This window comes from Heterocephalus glaber, unplaced genomic scaffold (genome assembly GCF_053883595.1).
Source record: "Heterocephalus glaber isolate CG9 unplaced genomic scaffold, H.glaber_assembly_v1.0 deba00000621, whole genome shotgun sequence".
NCBI lineage: Eukaryota > Metazoa > Chordata > Mammalia > Rodentia > Bathyergidae > Heterocephalus > Heterocephalus glaber.
In genome coordinates, this window is record NW_028258153.1 from 14,462,555 (window position 1) to 14,482,563 (window position 20,009).

General features: G+C 37.1%; 1 protein-coding gene across 5 annotated transcripts in view; it reads right to left on the bottom strand.

Moving 5' to 3' along the window:
- Window positions 1–20,009, bottom strand: part of Cps1 (carbamoyl-phosphate synthase 1) — a 136,556-nt gene that overhangs the window by 20,236 nt on the left and 96,311 nt on the right. For all 5 annotated transcript variants that reach the window (XM_004851110.4, XM_087206170.1, XM_087206171.1 and 2 more), the window contains 8 exons: window positions 19,270–19,451; window positions 12,708–12,902; window positions 12,218–12,285; window positions 10,482–10,557; window positions 6,408–6,485; window positions 3,384–3,491; window positions 1,900–1,989; window positions 409–579 (listed from right to left, as the gene is read on the bottom strand). In XM_004851110.4, the coding sequence (XP_004851167.2) occupies window positions 409–579; window positions 1,900–1,989; window positions 3,384–3,491; window positions 6,408–6,485; window positions 10,482–10,557; window positions 12,218–12,285; window positions 12,708–12,902; window positions 19,270–19,451 (968 nt within the window). The remainder of the gene's footprint in view (window positions 1–408; window positions 580–1,899; window positions 1,990–3,383; window positions 3,492–6,407; window positions 6,486–10,481; window positions 10,558–12,217; window positions 12,286–12,707; window positions 12,903–19,269; window positions 19,452–20,009) is intronic.

Here is a 20,009-nt window from a genome sequence, read left to right on the forward strand (position 1 = left end):
CACTATAAACAATAACTGCCCTTTCAGTTTTTCAAATAGTAACATTATACTACTGAGGAAAATACTGGGTAAGCGACAGCAACCAAGGTGGTCTGGAATCTAGTGTTTCTTTTTACCAACTAACCTGGCACCATTATGTGTCAGCTGCATAAATAGCTTCTAATTTATTTGTGTAGTTGTTCTTGAGTTTATACAATTCTAGATGCTTTTTTACAATGTTTGTAAATGCTCAAAAGTTCACATAGAGCTACCATTCATGCAACCAGCATTACATTACTGAAAGGAAGCAATTGCTAGTCTAGAACTTTAGTTAGAAGGTTCATAAAGTCGTGAGATCTTTGATGGAAAATTGCTCCTTTAATTTCTTTTGGACTTATAAAATGACTTATAGATTTTTTAAAATATTACCTTAATCGCAACATAGTCAGCAGGAATTATGGGGCGATCCAGTGTTGGAAGATGCTGCTCATCAATTTTCTCTCCAATCATCACCTTTGTGGCCACATCAATAAAGTCAACCCCAAGGGTCTTGGAAACAAAGGGGAAGGAACGAGAAGCTCTCAGGTTGCACTCAATCACCTGAAGAGATAAGAAAATCCAAAAGGAGAGAGAAGATGATGAAAGCCAATAAAATAATATTGATATTCTCTCTGACACTTGGTTTATAACTATTATTAACTGGAGACTGGCACTTCTTTTGCGAATGCCTTCCCTATTCTCCCCACTGCTTGGACTTTAACTAATCTTTGAACTTCTACTGTCTTCCATCTGATTTCCCTAATCCCCACACACTATGATGGAATCAGAGCTCAGATACTACCACACCCCTACTGAAAGCTCTCATTGGATTCCCACTGGCATTAGATAAATCCAGTCTCCAAAATCTTTTTATCCTCTTGCCTCAACATACCTCTCTGTCATCTTAGAGCATTTTCCTGGGTCTAGTCCTACTTCCAAGCTTACCCTTATATTATTTACCTAGAAAAATGATCTCACTAAATTGAGCTACTCACTATCTCCCTACCTGTGCTATTTTTCTCACCCCTGTAGATGATCTTCTACCTGTGTGCAATATCTTTTCTTCCTTCTTTAACTTGTCAAAATCTTAGCTATGCTGTAAGGTACAGCTCACAGCCCAAAGTCTTCCTTGAACCTTTTTATGATCCCAGGCCGAGTGGCCATACGATATCCAAATGCATATTCATGCACCTGTGAGCACATGCACTGGCAAATGTGATCCTTCTGTTCTTTAACTCCAAAACCACTGTATTTGTACAACTTCTCAGGCACTTGTTATGCTTAACTTTATAGTATTCATTTTCAAATTCATTTTTTCCTACTCCTCACTAACTTATAAGGTCTTTGAGAGCAGAGACTGTATCTTACATACGTTTGTAGCTACTGTATGGCTGCATAGTAGGTGATAAATATATATTGGTTACTGGTTGGTTAAAAATGAAAGAGAAAATTAATTAGGAATAACTTAGTTGACCTTAATTTTTATTGTATTTACTTTTTAAAAATGTATTCCAAACGAGTTTTCTTCTCTGAGCAAGGAAAAAGCAGAACTTCAGTGAAGTAATTCATGAATACACTATATATCTGGTTTCAATATGTACTGTATCTATCTGTGCTCATATTGCAGAAGGTATGCAGTGATCTTCCTTCCAGTGGATCAGAGCGCTTTACAAGGCTGTGACTGATGGATCAGTGCCACCGAAAACACGTGCCTTCAAACAAGACAGGCATTATATGCGGTGCAACATCCCCCTCTCAGACACGAACAGCTGCAGGGGTCTCAGTGACTGCAGCTGGTATTCACAGAGATTACCAGAGGGACAAAAGCCCAGCATGGCCTAACAGTGACAGTGGCTTCTCAAGCACATTGATATTTCTTACCAAGACATCATTTCCTTTGACAAGAAATTGGACATTGAACGGGCCAGAGATGGCAAACGCCTTTGCGATCTTTCGGGTGGCATCCTTCACCTGGACCAAAACAACAGTGAAATAATCCAAAAGAGCATGTCTTAGGCAAAATATAACACATAAAGGGTATAGCACCTTCAATTTGGATTTCATTAATTTGTCTTTATAAAGAACTACATCTGCATTAATAATAAAAGTAATAATAGGGAAACTGTTAGGCTTCTATTAAAAAATATGTAGTAAAATATGTCATAGCAGGACAGGAGAAGAAAGAATGATTAATTCATAGCATTATCTATCTGCTAGATACCCCTCTCTCCTGCAATTACATACCCTGGTCTTACACTGAGAGTTAAATGAAACCTTTTTTGCCTTAGCACCAAAAACAACAGTCCAAACTCTATATCAATCTAATGACCTACCTGCTGAGAGGTGCAGGCCCTGAAATTACATGGTGCAACAAAGAGACCAGGGAGAGTTCTTTTATGTGGCTTTTCTGTTGCCCTAAACCCTACAAAGGTAGATATTATGGTCAGAAGGAAATGGTATTTGCCTGCAGGGAGGCTCTACATGTCTGCATGTCACACATAGGAATTCCTGCGTCCAACCAGAGCCAGAAGGTCCCTTTGCTAAGAGGAGGCCCTGATTACAAGAAGCAAGAGCTCTTCTCTCATTGCAGTTACAGGAGCGGGTCAGCATCGAGCTCTTTGAGATTTGGGAAAAGCTGAGTTTTTAGGTCATTTATCCTGACATGAGAAATGGAAGCATATTTAAAATCCAGGGCCTCTTTTTTTTCTGCTGCTATTTTACAAAGCATCCTGCTACTTCCACATTCTAGAACAAAGACCTTCAGAGTGCAGCCAGTGTACAAGCAGACAGACAAGCCTGCAGATTCTGACAGGAGGATCATTGGAGAAGCTTCTTTCAGAAGTCAAGCTGACTCAATGTCTCTGAAAGCCAGGGGGATACCCTCAAGAATTACTTAAATGATAAGCTTTATGTGTTCACCTAGACATGCATATGAGTACTGAGGCAGTCACCTATCCTGGGAAGTTCTTTAAAAGAGTGGCTCTCAAAGAGGGGTCAGAAGAGATATACCAGAAAGTGCTACTTAAGGAAAGGGTAAAGACTCAGAGCATGCGTTCCAGAAGGTCCCCGAGTGACCACTGCACACTTGGTTCACTCACTCTGAGAAGTATTACTTTATATGCAGCTTATCTATAAGTGGTCCTCAAACCTCAGAATCACCTGCAACAGCCATTCTCTCAATATGATCCCCAGAGCAGCAGAAAGAGCATCTTCAGCCACTCAGCTAGCTGGCAAAAGGTTCCCCTCATCACTAAGTTGTACCTGGAGCATGTCTTATTTTGCTACCTAGTTGTTTTGTGTTTTTTTAAATTGAGGGTTTTTCATCTTTTTCTGTTCCCCTTCCACTTTCTTTTATAAATGATGACCTTTTCAACGGCTCCTTGGCTGATGGTTTGTGTGGGCAGCATCAGAGTGGCATCTCCTGAGTGGACGCCTGCATCTTCCACATGTTCAGAAATGGCGTGGGAGATAACCTGCCAAAAGAAGATTTGAGAAAGAGCCATCATGCACCTTCTGCAAGGAAGCTACTCCCTCATGCACCCCTTTGGTCCTAACAGATGCTCCAGGCATTGACCAGTGCTTTAGCTAAGCACCTGATGACAACAGAAGAAAGAGATTCACAAAGACTGTCTAGGTTTCCACATTGACAATCTCCTGAGATGGCCAACAGTGGTTAGGAGCTTGCCTCCATCTTAGCACAGGTATGACTAACAGGAAAAGAAGAAAATTAAACCAATACATATTGATTCTTACAAAGAAGATGAGAAACTACAGGGTTTGTGAAGCACTGGGGATATCTTTTAGACACAAAAAACAAATGGAAAAGACAGGGAAGGGAAGGGAAAGGAAAAGGAAAAGAAAAGAGGATGGGAGAGGTGAATGTCTAGCTAGGAAAATGGGATAACCTAGGTGGACAAGAAAAATGAATTGAGGATCGGATCAAGAGACCTTGAAATTGAAGACTGAGGGAGGAGGGAAACAAGAGGAAAAATTTTTTTTCCTCTTTTAGACATAATGAAATGAAAGTGATGGAAAAACAAATAACCAAGTTTATATGACTAGTATATGCCTGTTAGAATTTTGAACATATGTTACTGCTTTAACCTATGTTAATAACATATGTTTGAGAGAAAATGAAGCTAAAAGTGAGGGAGAATAATTGGGTGACTGTAAAAGATTTGTATAAATTACATAGAAGATTTATTTATCAATTTATAGATACCTAAATCAGAGTAACACTAATTCTCCACTTTTGTGGTGTGACTTTTGAGTTCTGAGCCTGAGCAAGTCATTTTATCTGCTTAGCCTTGGTTTCTGATGAGAAGAAAATAACAGCAGTGCCTATGTCACAGAATGTTTTCAAGGATAAAAGAGAATGTATATAAAGTACCTACCTCCATACTTGACACACATACAGTAAGAGCTCAATTTGGGGGGTGTGTGTGTGTGTACAGTCTGGAAAGGAGACCTGATCATCCCACTGAGCTCGGGAACAATCGAAACATCCCTGAAGTACTACACCCATTTCTGAGCATGCCGATGTAATAACTGGGTGAGGAGACTGGAGTGTTTCCAAAAGAGAGCAAATAAGATGATGTGCAATGCTTGATGTCAAAGAGAAGCTGAGGCAGGCACATATCCCAGCAACCTGGAGCCAAATCAGGCCAATAGACCAGTCCCCTTCTGCCAGCACAATATTCAAACAAGTACAGATGTCTCTAGGACAGTCTTATGTCCCCCACTTCCATAGATGTACCACCACATTTCTCTTGTTTTGTATCTCAATCTTAAAATATTTAAAATGCTGAAAAAGTCATAGATTAAACCTCTGGTCTGAAAAACAAGAAGTCAAGGATGAGAGTTCCAGAAAAGCAAAGCTTACCTCAAGATTGAAAATACCTGAGATCTCAGCCCCTAAATAAAACACAATTCCTAATCTTACAATATTTTTTTTTTATCAACACAGCACAGTTTCTGAAAAATCAAATGATGGGGGCGGGATTTAGCTCAGTGGTTCCGCCTCCTGTCTCAGAAGCACAAGGTCCCGAGTTTGATCCCCAGTACCAAAAAAGTAAAAAATAAATTAAAAAATAAAAGTCAAATGAATACCTTCTAGAGATGATGTAAAGAAAATTTCTGTCTTTAGAGCTGAGAAGCTGCAATAAAATAATCTCTAAAAGCTGCTTCAAATCAAGACTATGATTCTGTGGTAAGTGGATACTATTATGATTAAAAATAAAACCCTACCCTGAAATAGTAATGTGGGAAAAAAAGAGAAAAGAGTGAATGTCTTCAGTAGTTGTTATGAATTAGATCTAAAATGTCACCCAAAATCCTCATGTCTATGAAAGGGGATTGGATCAAAGGGCCACTCTACTCATCAGTGGATTTATCTAGCGATGAATTCAGTAGCTAATGTGCTTAGGAGTTGGGACCGAGTGAAGGTAGATCAATGTGGGTGTCACTGGACAAGGCACAGTTTTGTCCCTGGCTCTTTCTTCCCTTCTGTCTCTGTTCCTGGCTGCCATAGGCTGAGCACCTTTTCTCCACCATATCCTCTGCCATCCCGTGTCTGCCTTGCAGCCGGCTGACCACAGATTGAAACTGTGAACCTAAATACACCTCTCCTCTTTTGAGCTGTGGGTGTTGGGAATTGTCATCCAAGTGATAGGAACATGACTAAGACAGTAGTGGTTTGAAATATTTGCAAATCAGAAGATGAAAGCTAACTTTGTATTTTTTTCTTGAAGGAAACAAAATGACACATGCTCACTGAAATGTAACTTCCTATATTTCAAGATAAATCACATGCTTTATAAACACAATTAGCAAATTTGGGTAAAAGCTCTCTTCACATTTTTCATTTCTCACCAAAGTTGGAGGCATTCATTGAATTAGCATATCAGATGTGATATGGTAAAATGATCTTATGTCATTGTTCTATCTACCTGACTGTGTTTGGTTTTTCTTTTATTAATCCACTGAAAAGAGGAGAAGGTGGGAAATAAATAAAGAAGAAAACTAGAGATTCAATTAGAAACTTCAGAAAGAAAAGGATTGGGTTTTTAGAGTATTCACTGAAACATAAAAGGAGAACTACACACAAGAGAAAATCTATTAAAAAAGAATGATGAGTGCAGGATGATAATTAATTTTGAATATCATCAAAGAGAAATTCTAACAGTATGAAACAGGAAATATGATATCCATGACACATCAGCTGAATTGTCACTGAATTGGATTTTTTTTTTTTGACTGAACAGCTTCTTCACTGTTTCAGAGACCCATTTTGCAGAAATCATGAATTCTAACTTATGAATGCTTCAAGATAGTTAAGGAAAAAAAATAACGGGAGGACAGGTGAAGGGAGATAGGGATAAAGTTTTTACCCTTCCATCTTTGCCAACAGCATCCATTTCTACTTCGCGGGCTCCCTCTATAAACTTTGTCAGCACCACTGGGTGTTCCTGTCAATAAGAAAAACAGAGGAACAGAAACATTTGCTGAAATTATGTATATAATGTCAAGTAGCTCTTGTACCTTAAGTAAATACTAGGGCATCACCTGTAGGAGACTTAAGCCTATGAATGAACTCATTAGCCAGGTTATTTTGTGAAGTCATTCTCTGCTTACAGCAAGACCAAAGGTCTTTCTGCAGCTCTCTCTGGGGGCTCAGCAAACTGAACATGAGTTCTGAGATCTCGGATGTTGACTTCTAGGACAGTTAGAGAAAAGAGGGAGCTGAAGAGGAAGCAGAATGTAGCGTCTCTGCTACCACAATCATGACTATTTCTCTACTTTATAACTATACATAATCATTAGTTCAGGCTTTTTATCTCTTCCTAACCTCACCTTTCCTAAGCACTGCATCTTCCACAGTCATCTCTCTATGTGAAAGGTGTAGACGAGCTTAGAAGGAGAACAGCATGTAGCTTTGGTTTGATTGGGCTAAGGATGAAATCCTTTACCTGAAGTTGATACATCTTATCTAGCTTTTAGTGTATGGCACTGGCAATGGTAAAAACCAAACATTTTTCTTTATTAATCTAAAACATGCTTCTTTCTTGAATGTTTCTGACCACTTGTCAACCTTGAAGTGCCTACATTCAGTTCTTTCATGATAGCGTTAAGATCTCCCTACATTATGACCACCATTTGAGTTCTCCACACTAAATGAATAAATTGACTGCTGATCTTCTGGGTTTAGATGGATCCTCCAGAGCTCTAGCAACATGGGCCAGATACTGCTTTCTTACAAGGCCCACATCTCACTTCCCTTTGTGCCTTTATATTTTCTCTTCAGCTTCATCTTTCAAATCTCAACCCACCCCCCAAAGACTGGCTTTAGCTTTATCCCACAGGGACCTCTGGATCATGAATAATACAATGAAGTCCCATCCTGAAGCAAGGGCAGTCATTGTCTAGGGCTTTGAAGGCTGATGTGATACAAAAGATTTTGCCTCCTGACTGACAAGGCTCCTATTTGAGAAGATTTTCCAGAGAAGAACACAACTAGGAGGTGTTATTAACTATTACAGCAGTTAGGGACAAGTACTCCCATAGGCTAAGGGATCTGAGGATTAGGGTTGACAATAGTATTCACCATCCTGGCCAGCTGAATAGATTTATGAAAAATCTCCTAATCAATTTCAATCTTTCAGCATCATTATACATTCATTGTTGGTCTTCTTAAAATACTTTCTTCCTTTGGTATCTGTAAACTACATCCTCATGGGTTTTTTTCCCTCATGTTCTATCTTCATAGATCTTCCCTTTCCATGCAGCCCTAAAATGCTATTATTTCTCTGTTGTCTGTCTCAGCTGCTCTGTCTTCCATAGTCTCCTTCAGTGATTGCGTCCACCACCAAAACTTCAATTTAAAGAGTTATCTGTTCATTGCAAAATTTATATTCACAGGGCCAGGGGTTTAGCTCAGTGGTTTTGCCACCTGCTGCGCAAGTTCAAGGACCTGAGTTCAATCCCCAATACCAAAAATAATAATAATAATAATTTTATATTCACAGATCTATCTCTAGCCATGACTTTGATCCTCAATTCTAAATCTATATAACCCTCTGCCTTCAAATAATTTCTGCAGGATTCCTCACAGGCATCTCATATGCAAAAGATCAAATATTAATATATGATTTCCTCCTCTAAAACTTTCTACCTCTCCAGTGTTCCCTATTCTTACAAGTAGACCTACGATCCAGCCAGTTGTCCAAGGCAGGAACTCAGTAGTCAAGCTTTATCTTCTTTGTGTCTCAAAGTCCATCCATGCACTAATTCCCTTCAATGCACATCCTCAATATTTAAACCTCTCTTCCTTTGCCGTCATTATTCTAGTTCAAGGTTCTGTCATTTTTGTCGTGAGCCACATAGGCCATAACCTCTCTCATGAATTCAGTCTTGGTCTATAATTCACTCTTTCATCTTATTTATTAGTACATGTTTGTGATACATAATGACTATCTTCATTGTGGGCATTTGGTACATGTTTATGATACATGTTCTTCTTTACATCCCCTTCTCTTCCTACCTTCCCCCTTCCCTCTATTTCCTGGTCCCCTTTCCATTTGCACACCTGTATTCCTAGCACTCGGGAGGCTGAGGCAGGAGGATCACCATGAGTTTGAGGCCAGCCTGAACCAAATGGTGAGTTCAAATCCAGTTTGTCTAAAAAAAAATTCATTCTTTCTACAATACTACAAACTAATCAGCATAATCAGTTCAATATCTGGTGTCCTAGCTATATAATAAATCTTTTAACAGTGTCTAGAAACTTTATGCTCTTTTCACCTTTAGGCCTTTATCCATGCAGTTTTTTCTTCCTATCATACTCACAATGTAAAACTTTCACTCAGTTCACTCTGAATCAACCACCAGACATCAATTTAAATTTCCCTTCTTAAGGAATGGGACACCAAAACTTTCACACTCTGCTTCAGCAGCCTGTATCTCTACTGCAATGCACATTCTTCACCACATTTCATTGTAATCAACTGATGTTTTAATGCCCCTTGCAAAGAAAGTTCTCTGCAAGATACTGTATATATTATTCATGAGTGCACTCCCTAACAGTGAAAACAATGTCAGTAGATACCAGCTACTGTATATGGATACGTACATAGATAGAAGAATGATCAATACAGGCTGGTTTTATTCTAAACACATTGAACTGAGTATTACAGATTCTGTTGTAGTTGGATGGGGAGACTTGAACCAAGAAATATTCAATCAGGATGTTTCCAGTCTAAATCTTTAATCCTTGGTGAGTTCTGTCCATATACTAACAGGAAAAAAATGTATATATTTTTAAAAATTCTATTGATCAGAAGTCCTATGAGGTTCAGCGTCCCAAGGAGAAGAGAGGAGAAACCTTCCTCAATCACGCATCTGGAACTAGCTGGGTATAACAGCTGGTCTCTCAAAAAGTGTGCAGGACAGGATCTTTGGCAAGGAATAATACAGAGGGGAAGACAGTTTGTGTCTCATTCCAGAGCATACTGATGAAAATTGGTCCACTGAACATATTCCCTTCTCAGTTATCTGACTTTCACACCAGTGTTGAATTCTAAACCCGCTTGGTTTCTTTCTTTATATCTTTTGCTTGCATTCTTTATATCTTTATCCATTCTCTTCCTCACCCAAACATCCTGGAAGAGCAACAATTCATGTTCTCTATCCCTCTTTGAAATCCTGCTTTCTTTCTTCAGCTCCCTTCAAATTCCACTTGCTTAACATCAAGCTCTTCCCCTATAAGCTGTTCTTTTTTTTAAATCCCAACTAGCTTTCACAAGCTTTTAAAAGGATAACATTACAAGGTCTGAAGATCAATAACCTCACTGGGTAAATCTTAAATGGATCACACCAAGGTAATGCAGAAAAGAAAGTAAAAGCTAGGGGCAGTGAAGGGAGGTGGATGAGTCACTACAAAATTAAAAACATTCTTATTAAGTCACAAATGAAATATGCCAAAGTGAGAAGAAAATCAGTCGATGAGTGAGGAGATTCACTATTCAAGGCGCATGGTTGATGAACACAAAGTCCTCAGGTACGAGAATTTAAAATTAGGAAAGCTTTCTAATGATGGTTAGTGATGAAATGAGTGGGTCACCCTTGAGACCAGGAATCCCAGGAATTATTAGACCAGCGTCTGCGTCTGAGGAATAGGATGCATGTCCAGCCTTCAGCAAGAGCGCTTATCCTTTTAGACACTTGGAGTCTAAAAATGTATAAATATGTTTTGACCAAACATGCACAGTTCTTCCTCTTCCACTAACCATTAGAATCTAATTAAAATTCGAAGCTTTTGAGTTTACTCATTCTCACAGAGACTCATAGGTAGAAAGAAAAAGAACAAAAGAACATCCTAACAGAGTGGCACAAAGGAAAGCAGCTCACAAAGTAAAACAGCAATTAACAAAAGAGGTCAAAGTCAACAGGAGGAAATTGGATCCTACCTGCGAAACTCTGGTGGCCTCCTCCAGGAATCTTTTCATCTCTTCCTCAGAGAACACTACATTCATGGCAGACCCACTGGGAAAGGAGTTCGGGAAAGCAGGTTAGTGTCTTTTACTGCTGCAAGAGTAAAGCATGCTAAACGTGATGGACTCTCAGAACAGTTCTAGGAAATCTCTGGTTCAAGTCTGTGCCTAACAGAAAGGCATCTTTCTTTAAATCCAGACTTCATTCAATCACTGGGATAATCAACCAAAGTAAACTGTCACCAGAATTAGGGAAAGGTCCAAAGGGAACACTGCTTGCTCTAGAGATCATATTTCCTCAAGGTTCGCTTTTTCTGATTTATTAAGTGCCTTGCTGGTTCCAAGTAGTTCTTAAACTTTAATAGGAGTCACCCCAGAATGTAATTTCCCTAATCCTGTTTTTTCAGAGTTCATTACCAACAACTATTCTTAACCCACTGGTACACAGTCAAAGCAGGTCATTCTACTGCCTCCATTATAAAAGAATCAATTATTTTTAGTAACATTTACAAATACAATATACTGTAGCTGATTTGAAACTTATTCAACTGTGTCATTCCTTCCAAATATCTGAAATCAATTTACTCTGAATTTTGACATTTCCAAAATGAGATGGGGGGGAAGAATGGAGGAGCACTAAAAGGAAGGTAAAATAAAGAAGAAAAATAACTTTACACTTTCTTTCTAAAGTAGTCTTTACTTTTCCTATTCAATTTTAAATCTCTGCATAGAGAACTTTGTTTCACTGGTTACGAGAAGAAGGCTAGAACTACAATTCTGATAATTCAGGTTATAAAACAGTGGAACAAAGGTTTAGGTTGCAAAATGGAAAAGGAATTGCAATAGTCAAAGCTGTTTCTTCCAATCCTTTCTGTAAATGTCTAGATGCTACTTAAATTAATTTACTTTAATTCCTCAAAGAAGTAGTAGTATTATACTGTAGTTTACACAAAATGTAATTTCAATAAAAACAAAGTTTTCCACATTATTTGAAATTTTTCATTATTTTAAAAGATCCCATCTCAAATTCCATTTACACTTTCAAATTGTGCACAGAAAATTATATTTCTCTTATTATCCCCTGCTCAGTGAAGTGGTTCCTTACATGTGGTAACATCTGAAGGGAGCAAGTGATAACTCACAACTTCTCACTTGATGGTAGAACCTAGTTTCAAAGTTTAATATCAAAGATCCTCACTTTTCATGTTCCTCATCAATATAACTCATCTATTAAAAGCTCTGATCTCAAAATTCCCAAACAAAGGCACTGTTAGATGGCACTGAGAGTTAAAGAGAAACTGGGTATCAGAAGATATATGGGGGTGGGGTGAGAGATGTTCCAGTTTTTGTAATTGTCCTATTTTTTTCATGTAAAACTATCCTGCTATGCTTCTAGATGTAGGAATGTCGTCTCTTCCTATTGCCACCCTGGAAAGGAAAACTTTTTTTTTTTTTTGATACCGGGGATCAAACTCGGGTCCTTCTGCTTGCGAGGCAGGTGGCAGAACAACTGAGCTAAATCCCCGGCCCATGGAAAGGAAAACTTTTAAGCCAAAGAACCACACATTGGTCCTCAAAACGGTTCTGATGGTTTGGAGGTTGTGGCTGGATTTACAAATTACCACACATCAAAGTTTCATGCTATTAGCATACAGCATGCATTTCTGTATCTCCCAAGTTTTGAATCATTGCCTCAGAAAACAATATATTACCTCAATACATAGGAAGGTCTCAATAGGCAGGGGTAGCCCACAGACTTTGCAAATTCCAGTGCTTCATTCTAATTAATAGAAACAACAACAAAAATGTGTAACTAGTTTGAAATAGGCAATAAATATGCAGACTGGTTATCTGTAGATCAAGGGATAACCTAAATCTCTTTATTCTCTCTCTCAAAAGACTCCATTAAAATGTAAATTGGACATTGAGATACATAAAATTCCTAGTTTCTAATTCTAAATATCAAATCTAGTTCAAAAATAGTTTGAACTTCTTTCATTGTCTGAATTTTAATGAGAATGCTTCTATCTATTTATAACAAGCGTTCAAGTGAAATCATGAAAATACAGCAACTTTACAGTATCTTCACTCAGCCTAGTGTGCATTCTATCTGCCCTCTAGTTAACATTTCCAGTAGTTAACATTCAGATTACAATTCTTCAAGAAAGAATATTAAAGAGACACATTTGTTTCTCTCCATACCAAAGTATTAACAGCTTTCCACGGTGCCTGATCCACCTTCAGCTCATCTAACACAGCTGAGAAAATGGAGCGGTCCTCAGCCCTGTCGATTTGCAATGGGCTCGTACCCATGATCTTGACACCATTCTTGTGCAGCGGGACTGCCAGGTTGTTTGGAATCTGACCCCCAACGGATATGATGCAGCCACTACATGCCTGGAAAAGACATCCACAATATCAGTCACTGGAGCGACTTACTGTGCTGGGCAACTCGGCTGCCATTCCCACCATTCCCTTACTGAAAATGCTCAACCTCCTTGTACGGATTTTCATGTCTCTTATCAAGGAACAGTATGAACTTATATCACAAAAAGATAAATGAGCTTAGTTCTTGACAATTATAGGCTAAAATCTATGCAAGACTTCCACAAAACTACACGGGAAGATCACTTGAGACATTTGCCTGTGTGACAATTTTAAAACTCAAGTTGGTGAATTGATATCATGCACTCCACACTAGGACCAATACTTCTGGATCACTGCTGTCCTTTTCTAAATGGCTACTGATTTCTCCTTCCAACATTCACCTGTCCTGTACCCCTTAAGCCCAGCACTTTATATTCAAAAACAGGACTGCTTTGCCAAGTTACTCTTTCACTCAGAGTTTTCCTAAGGTAAATACTGGCTAGAGAATGAAGTATAAATTCTTTACCTTCAGTTCATTTAAGCCTTTCAATCTTATCTATCATCACCTTGCTCTGCCCCCAAGAGACAACTCTACTCATCCCCAGCATTCTCACCAGCAAACTGCACCACAAAACTTCTTTGGCTGGAGCTTCCTTCCTCTTTCTCTCTTCTCATTTACCCAACCTCTAATCACTGCTAAGCTACAGTCCAGTCCCCAACTCTGACCATCTGAACCACTATCTCCTCTCCTTTGCTGTCACCTTGGCATTTGTCCTCAGTACTCAGGCACTGATTTGAGTGCCTATTTCTTTCCTACTTGCTTTTACAAGAGTACGTGAGTCTTTAAGATTAATTCAGATGTTTGATTGGTATAAGATTTCTTTAAGCCAAACCTTCTATTAGCAGTCAAAACTTCAAGATAAAACATTAGCCCACTAAATCTACAAGTTCCCTAACACTGGTGTTGCTAGTGAGGAGGAGCCAGGAGTGATAGCGGGGGTTGGAGTAACAATGGGAAGTTCCTCCTCATCTTTGTTCTCTCTGTGACCACCTACCGTCCAGAGATTCAGTCTCCCTGCCTATAACATTAGTGTAACAATCCTTTCCCACTGCATACAATTGCTATATACATGAAATAACATAATAAATATTGAAGTCTTATATATACTGTGAGCTTATAAATAAGACATGATTATTACTGTCAAAACCATTATATCCAATAGTCCATTCAGCTTGACATAATTTGTTTGCCCTAATGACCCACTAATAAATATTAGTAGAGTTTACAAAGTGATAGATAATGTGCCAAATATATTTTACCATTATTTGAGATTGTTCTGAAATATTCTTAGAAGGTATGAAGCTAATTTCTCTCTGATGAAGCAATTACAGCATCACCTAAACAAACACTTGAAACTAACTGCTTAAAGGCATTATAAACAGTACCAAAAATAATAATACATCATTCTGCATATTTATGTGTGCTTAAGATACTTTTATCATCATTTTAAATTGTGTTCAATATACATTTTTGCAAATTTTTTAAAAGAGAACTGTTCTCTTTACTATAATATTTTTTTCTTGTTATCTTTGGTGTATTAACAGTGTTGGTAAGTTGCAGGGGTTTAAAAACAAATACAGGTAAATGTATACAAAAAGTCTCTTATTTGAATGACATAAAAATAAGTTTTGAAAATTAAGAGAGAAGTAGGAAAAGTTGGAGTCACAGGCTTAAGAGGTGTTTAAAGTTGAATCACAAGCCTTTTTAATAAAAGCATCAATATTTTTCAAAGTAGCTCTTTTAAATTAAATTGTATGTTCTGAGAAAATGACAACTTTTAAGATAAGAATAATAGCTGCAACATTTTAATGAGGAATTTGCTATGGATTCTGGACTAATGTTTTGACCTTCACAGTATACTTTAGAAGTGGTTATGGTAATCCCAATTTACAGTTATCAAAAACATAGATGAAGTGACTCTCCCATATCTTTACCTAGCAAATAAAAAGCTCAAGTCTGGAATTGAGCTAGACTCCCTCAAATTCAATCCTACAGGCTGTAAAGCAGCTATGATCAAGTAATAAATACAATAATCATATATGGTCAAATAATATACCAAATATTCAAATCACAGGCTAACTCCACTTTTATGACTATTTTTCTGCAGTGGTTAATGTTAGAAGATAAGAAATGTGCTATTTATTTCTCAAACATTCTTTTGGAAAAGTGGTAAATAAAAGAACTTTTAATGCAAACCTGAATTTTCATCATTGATCTCTAGATATATAGATCATCACTGGGAAGATAAATCATGCCTACAGGAATGGGATAGAGTAAAACTGCAATGCTGTAGTGCAGATTTTGCTGATATGGCACAAGGGATTCAGTATGTGAACATACTTGCTAGATGAAGTTAATATTGAAAAAGTTGATGGAAGAATTCAATCTTAAATTGTACTATATATTTTTTTTTCTTTGCTAGGGTCTCAAGCATGGCAGGAATGCAGTCTACCACTGAGCTACATTCTCATTCCTGTACCATTTTTGTCATCTTATTTGCGTATTTTTTAAGCCTAAAATCATTAAGATAAATACGAGAATGTTTCTGAGACAATATGCAAGCTTCAGTTACACCAGAAATTTATTTTGAACACTAAGGAATTAAAAGAAAATGCTTCAAATTTATTTGAGACCATCTTAATTTCTCCTAACCACTGATCATTTTGGTTAGTCCTGATTAAATGCTGTATTTTATGCAAAATGCAATGTGAGAAAATTTATCTTACTAATATAAATAACATTTGCTTCATTAAAAATGGTCCTGATTTTTGCACCTGCATGGTCTCCAAATTTATAAAATTCCATTATTTATACAACTGTCAATGAGACAGATCATGCTTTATATTATAGTAATTAGAATTTTAGTAGCATATGTTTAAATTCTAGGTAGAACTTTGGGACTATATTTAATCATAATTAAAACAAATGGTACATATGAACCCCAATTCTGTTTAGAGTCATGTTTTCCCTAGTGAGTTTTGTCTATCACTAATTAATGTCTCTAATTAATTCATCTATTCATTCCTTGTGTTACAGATGTACCTCTGCATGCATGCATATATATATATATTTAATATAGGACAATTAAATCATTAAGCAGAATACATTTTTATGAGATATAGTCAAGCAAAGTATGTAATAAAAAAATAAGAAACAATCATTAAAGCAGGACACAAATTATACAAGGACATCAACAGGTGCTGGATATGTTGCTTGGTATTTTATGATCAGAACTATTTTTTGCTTTTGCTTTGTTATTGTTTTTGAGATGGTATCTTGCTGTATTTCCCAGATGATCTTAAACTCCTGGACTCAGGTGACTCTCCTGCCCTCAGCTTCTCAAGAAGCTTGGACTACAGATGCGTACCACTCCATCCAGAACAAATCTGCTTTTTAATTAAGAAGTACAAAAAGAATTGAGAAATGGGCTCTAAATGAGGATTCGATATGGAAGAAAATAAATGTTTCCTCATGAAACTTTTCAAACCATGAACCTCCAAAGAAATTAAGAAGAAATCTAAATTTAAAACCAGACCTGTGTAATCTATATTCATATTGTAGCCTGTAAAGATAACTGAATATATCACCACCAAACAGATCTAGGAAAAGAGAAACACAGGGCTGCAACTTCTATGAACAATGCAATAATTTCAAGTCATTTACCTTAAAATACTTTGAGAACACCTTTTTTGCTTTATAAGATGTACCTGAAGCAAAATTGTGAACCAGGTAAGATATCTAACTGGCCCTTCTCCAAATACCAAACAAAAAAAATAAGGCATCAGTGAGTGATATCTATAGCCAGAAGACTATATTGCTATCACATTTTATTTTTAAAAAATTAAAGAAAATAGGAAGGTGACTTGAATACCTCTCAATCTGTGTTGAAGACCTCTTCCAATCAGCCTGTATTACCTACATGGCAAATCTTTTCTCTGACTTCCCCTGCATGTTTTCTTTACAGGTTACTGTGGAAACAGTCTTGGCCCAGAACTAGACCATGAGACCCAGATTAGGAGACCCATCATACATTCTGTTGACCACGCAGCTGTGTATTGCCCTTCTAAGTAACTTAGATGCATGCTTTTCTCTAAGTTTAGACATGCTTTTACTACCGAATACCTCAGTCCCTTCAGCACCACTAGGGGCAACCAAGCTAGGGGAAGGGCAGTGTCCAGCAGGGGCAGACAAACTCCTGATGAGGGGTGGTAGGGTCACATAGTAGAGTCTGCTCCAGGAGACACACAATAACCTCATAAAAGGAAACACACACCTATATGTATATGTGTGTATGATTTGCTATATAACATTTCCTATGAGATAATCTAAAGACTACATCAATGGAATACTGTTCATATGTTCTTAAACATAAATGATATTTTAACCTCATCATATATATTATTTTAAATGTCACTTTCAAAGAAGGACCAGGTTACTTTTTCTATGCTATTATGTTTACATTAGAAGAATCTCATTAATATATCCAAAAGCAGTCACATTTTTTGATATACTTATTCACAGAGAAATAATGTGTAAAATGCATGCTATCGCCTCTGATGGTTTTTAAAAATATTTTTAAAACAAGTACTTGATTTTTCACATATTTGTGTTATGAATCTCAGTTTTATATCTTAAACTGATTTTATAGATATCTTTCCCAATGAGCTTGGCATTTACAAGGTGTTCAAGAAATATTTGTAGAATGCATTTGTTTTAATTGCCACCCTTTTATCACAAATGAATATTAAGGAGTCATTAAAAAACTGTTGGAGAGAAGATACAAAAAGCATATTTTCTATCTACTAAATCATATTATATTGTATTAAGATTAGTATACCAAAGCTAAATAGATAACTATACTTCCTAAATTTGTCTATTTTCTTTATAATAATAAAATCATCACATTATTCTAGCACCACATACTTTAAAATGTGATTTCAACCATAACAGTTCCTACATGTAGCATAATTGTACATTCATGTGATTCATTAACCCAAAAAAAGGTGGAACAATGAATTACCAAGTTGAAGCTAGAATTAAATTTTGTAGCTTCAATTCAGTACTTTTATTCCCTAAGAAATCGTATTTTACACACAGGGATGACTCTCAATTATTAGAAATTGACTATAATAACATCAAATTACTGGAAATTACTCTAGAATTTTCCAGTAATTTTTAAATTGTTGTATAGACTTACAGTAACCTACAATCATTAGACTCCACAGTAGGGATACACTCAACAATCTTTGTGGGGTTGGAGGAGCAATAGGGAGAAAAGGCTGTAGAGACCACAATATTGATTATGCCCAAAGCAGGCTGTAAGCAGTTCAGGCTGTAAAGTTAACCCCACAATTGGCTTGTTTTGAGAAACAAATCCGGCCAAAGCCTACGTGCCGAGGTCATAGTAACTCGCACTCAAATTCCATTCCCAGAACTAAAACTTTCTTACTCGAAGGACAATGTTCTAATTACAACCATATATTTTGTCTATTCTGTTCCTAATTAGAGAATGCTTTGTGGTGTCCTTTATGAGCCTTGTTTATATTAATTTCCATAGAAACCGCAGACAGTATCCTCACACATAGTCCTGCCCTCGCACATAGCTCATCTTTACCCCAAATGATTACCAATAAAAATCCGTGGCTTGGACTGACCAGCACCTTTGTCGGTTGGACCGGCATTGGTCATCCTTGAACCCAGCCTTCTCTCTTAGTTCTGTCTTTTAGCTCTTTTTCTCAGGCCTCCATTGTACACCGGGCAGGAGACTGGAGCCTATTGCAGACATTTCCAGTAAGGTTTCAGCGGTCTCCAATAAAAGGCCATAAAGGAACAAAAACCATTCAGAATGGTCTCATTGATCTTGAACTGGAGACTAACAACTTCATCTGATGGAACAAGGAATTAACTGGTCCTTGGTACACAACTGACTTCTCTGGGAAGTGTGGATCACTAAACCATGTCACATGAACAAGGAGGAGGCTGTTTATTATATATCTAGGTGACCAATTCAATCCTTCCGCAAGATATTTATGAGGGGTCATCTTGCTCTAGTTAATAGTTAGCTATTATGTTACCAATAGAGTTTAATGCTTAGAAAGAAAATAGGACTTTTATATGAAAATAATCACTCTAGGCCAGAGCCTTAAGATTATAAAAACCAGAATGATTTCTTTCTTTTTCTTTCTTCTTGTTTTTTGTTTATTTTTTAGAAGTCAGTATAAAATTAGGCAATGGAAGACCCTGGTAGTTCTTTCTCCTAAGAAGAATTTCAATATAAATCTATATACATGAATAGAGGTATATATCAAGTATATACTGCATATATTTTTCTTTTACCTCCTGATGGTAGATGTCTAGGATTCTCTCCAAAGACAGCTCTTCAAAGTACAGTTTGTCACACTCATCAAAGTCAGTGCTCACAGTCTCAGGGTTGCAATTCACCACCACTGTCTTCTTGCCAAGTTGACGCAGTGTGCGAATGCTGGAGACAGCACACCAATCAAATTCTACACTGCTGCCTGCAGAGGCAGTGACATTGGGAAAAGGGGTAAGAGAAGCATGAAGTTGCAATGCAAAGAAAAGCAGAGAAAGTATCTAACATCAGTCAGCCCAGGAACAGGAAATCAAAGCCTTTCAATTCAATTTTTAAAACTTCAAAATATAAATTTCAGACCTATGAGACATTGTATTAATGGTGGGAAAAGCAGGTAGTAACTAAATAACAATGAAATATTGGCTTGCCTACTGCTCTAAATTATATAGTAGATAATCTTGATATTGAAGCATTTAGAAAAACAATGTTAATTGGAGACAATTTTAATGATTAAAAATAAACATAGTTTACAAAAAAGAAATTCGAAGTGAACACATTGACCTCAATTCACAAAAAGAGTTAAGTCAGTGATCCAAATACTTGAGTGTTTTAATCTTTCCACTTAACCTGCTGTTTAAGAATTAAACCATAATCTTTAAAGTGCCTTTTAGCTCTGATATGTCTTTATTGATGGGAAAGACCTATCCTTTCTATGAATATCCTTTTAAACCTGAGAGGTCACCCCAGCCAGCATGAGTGACCT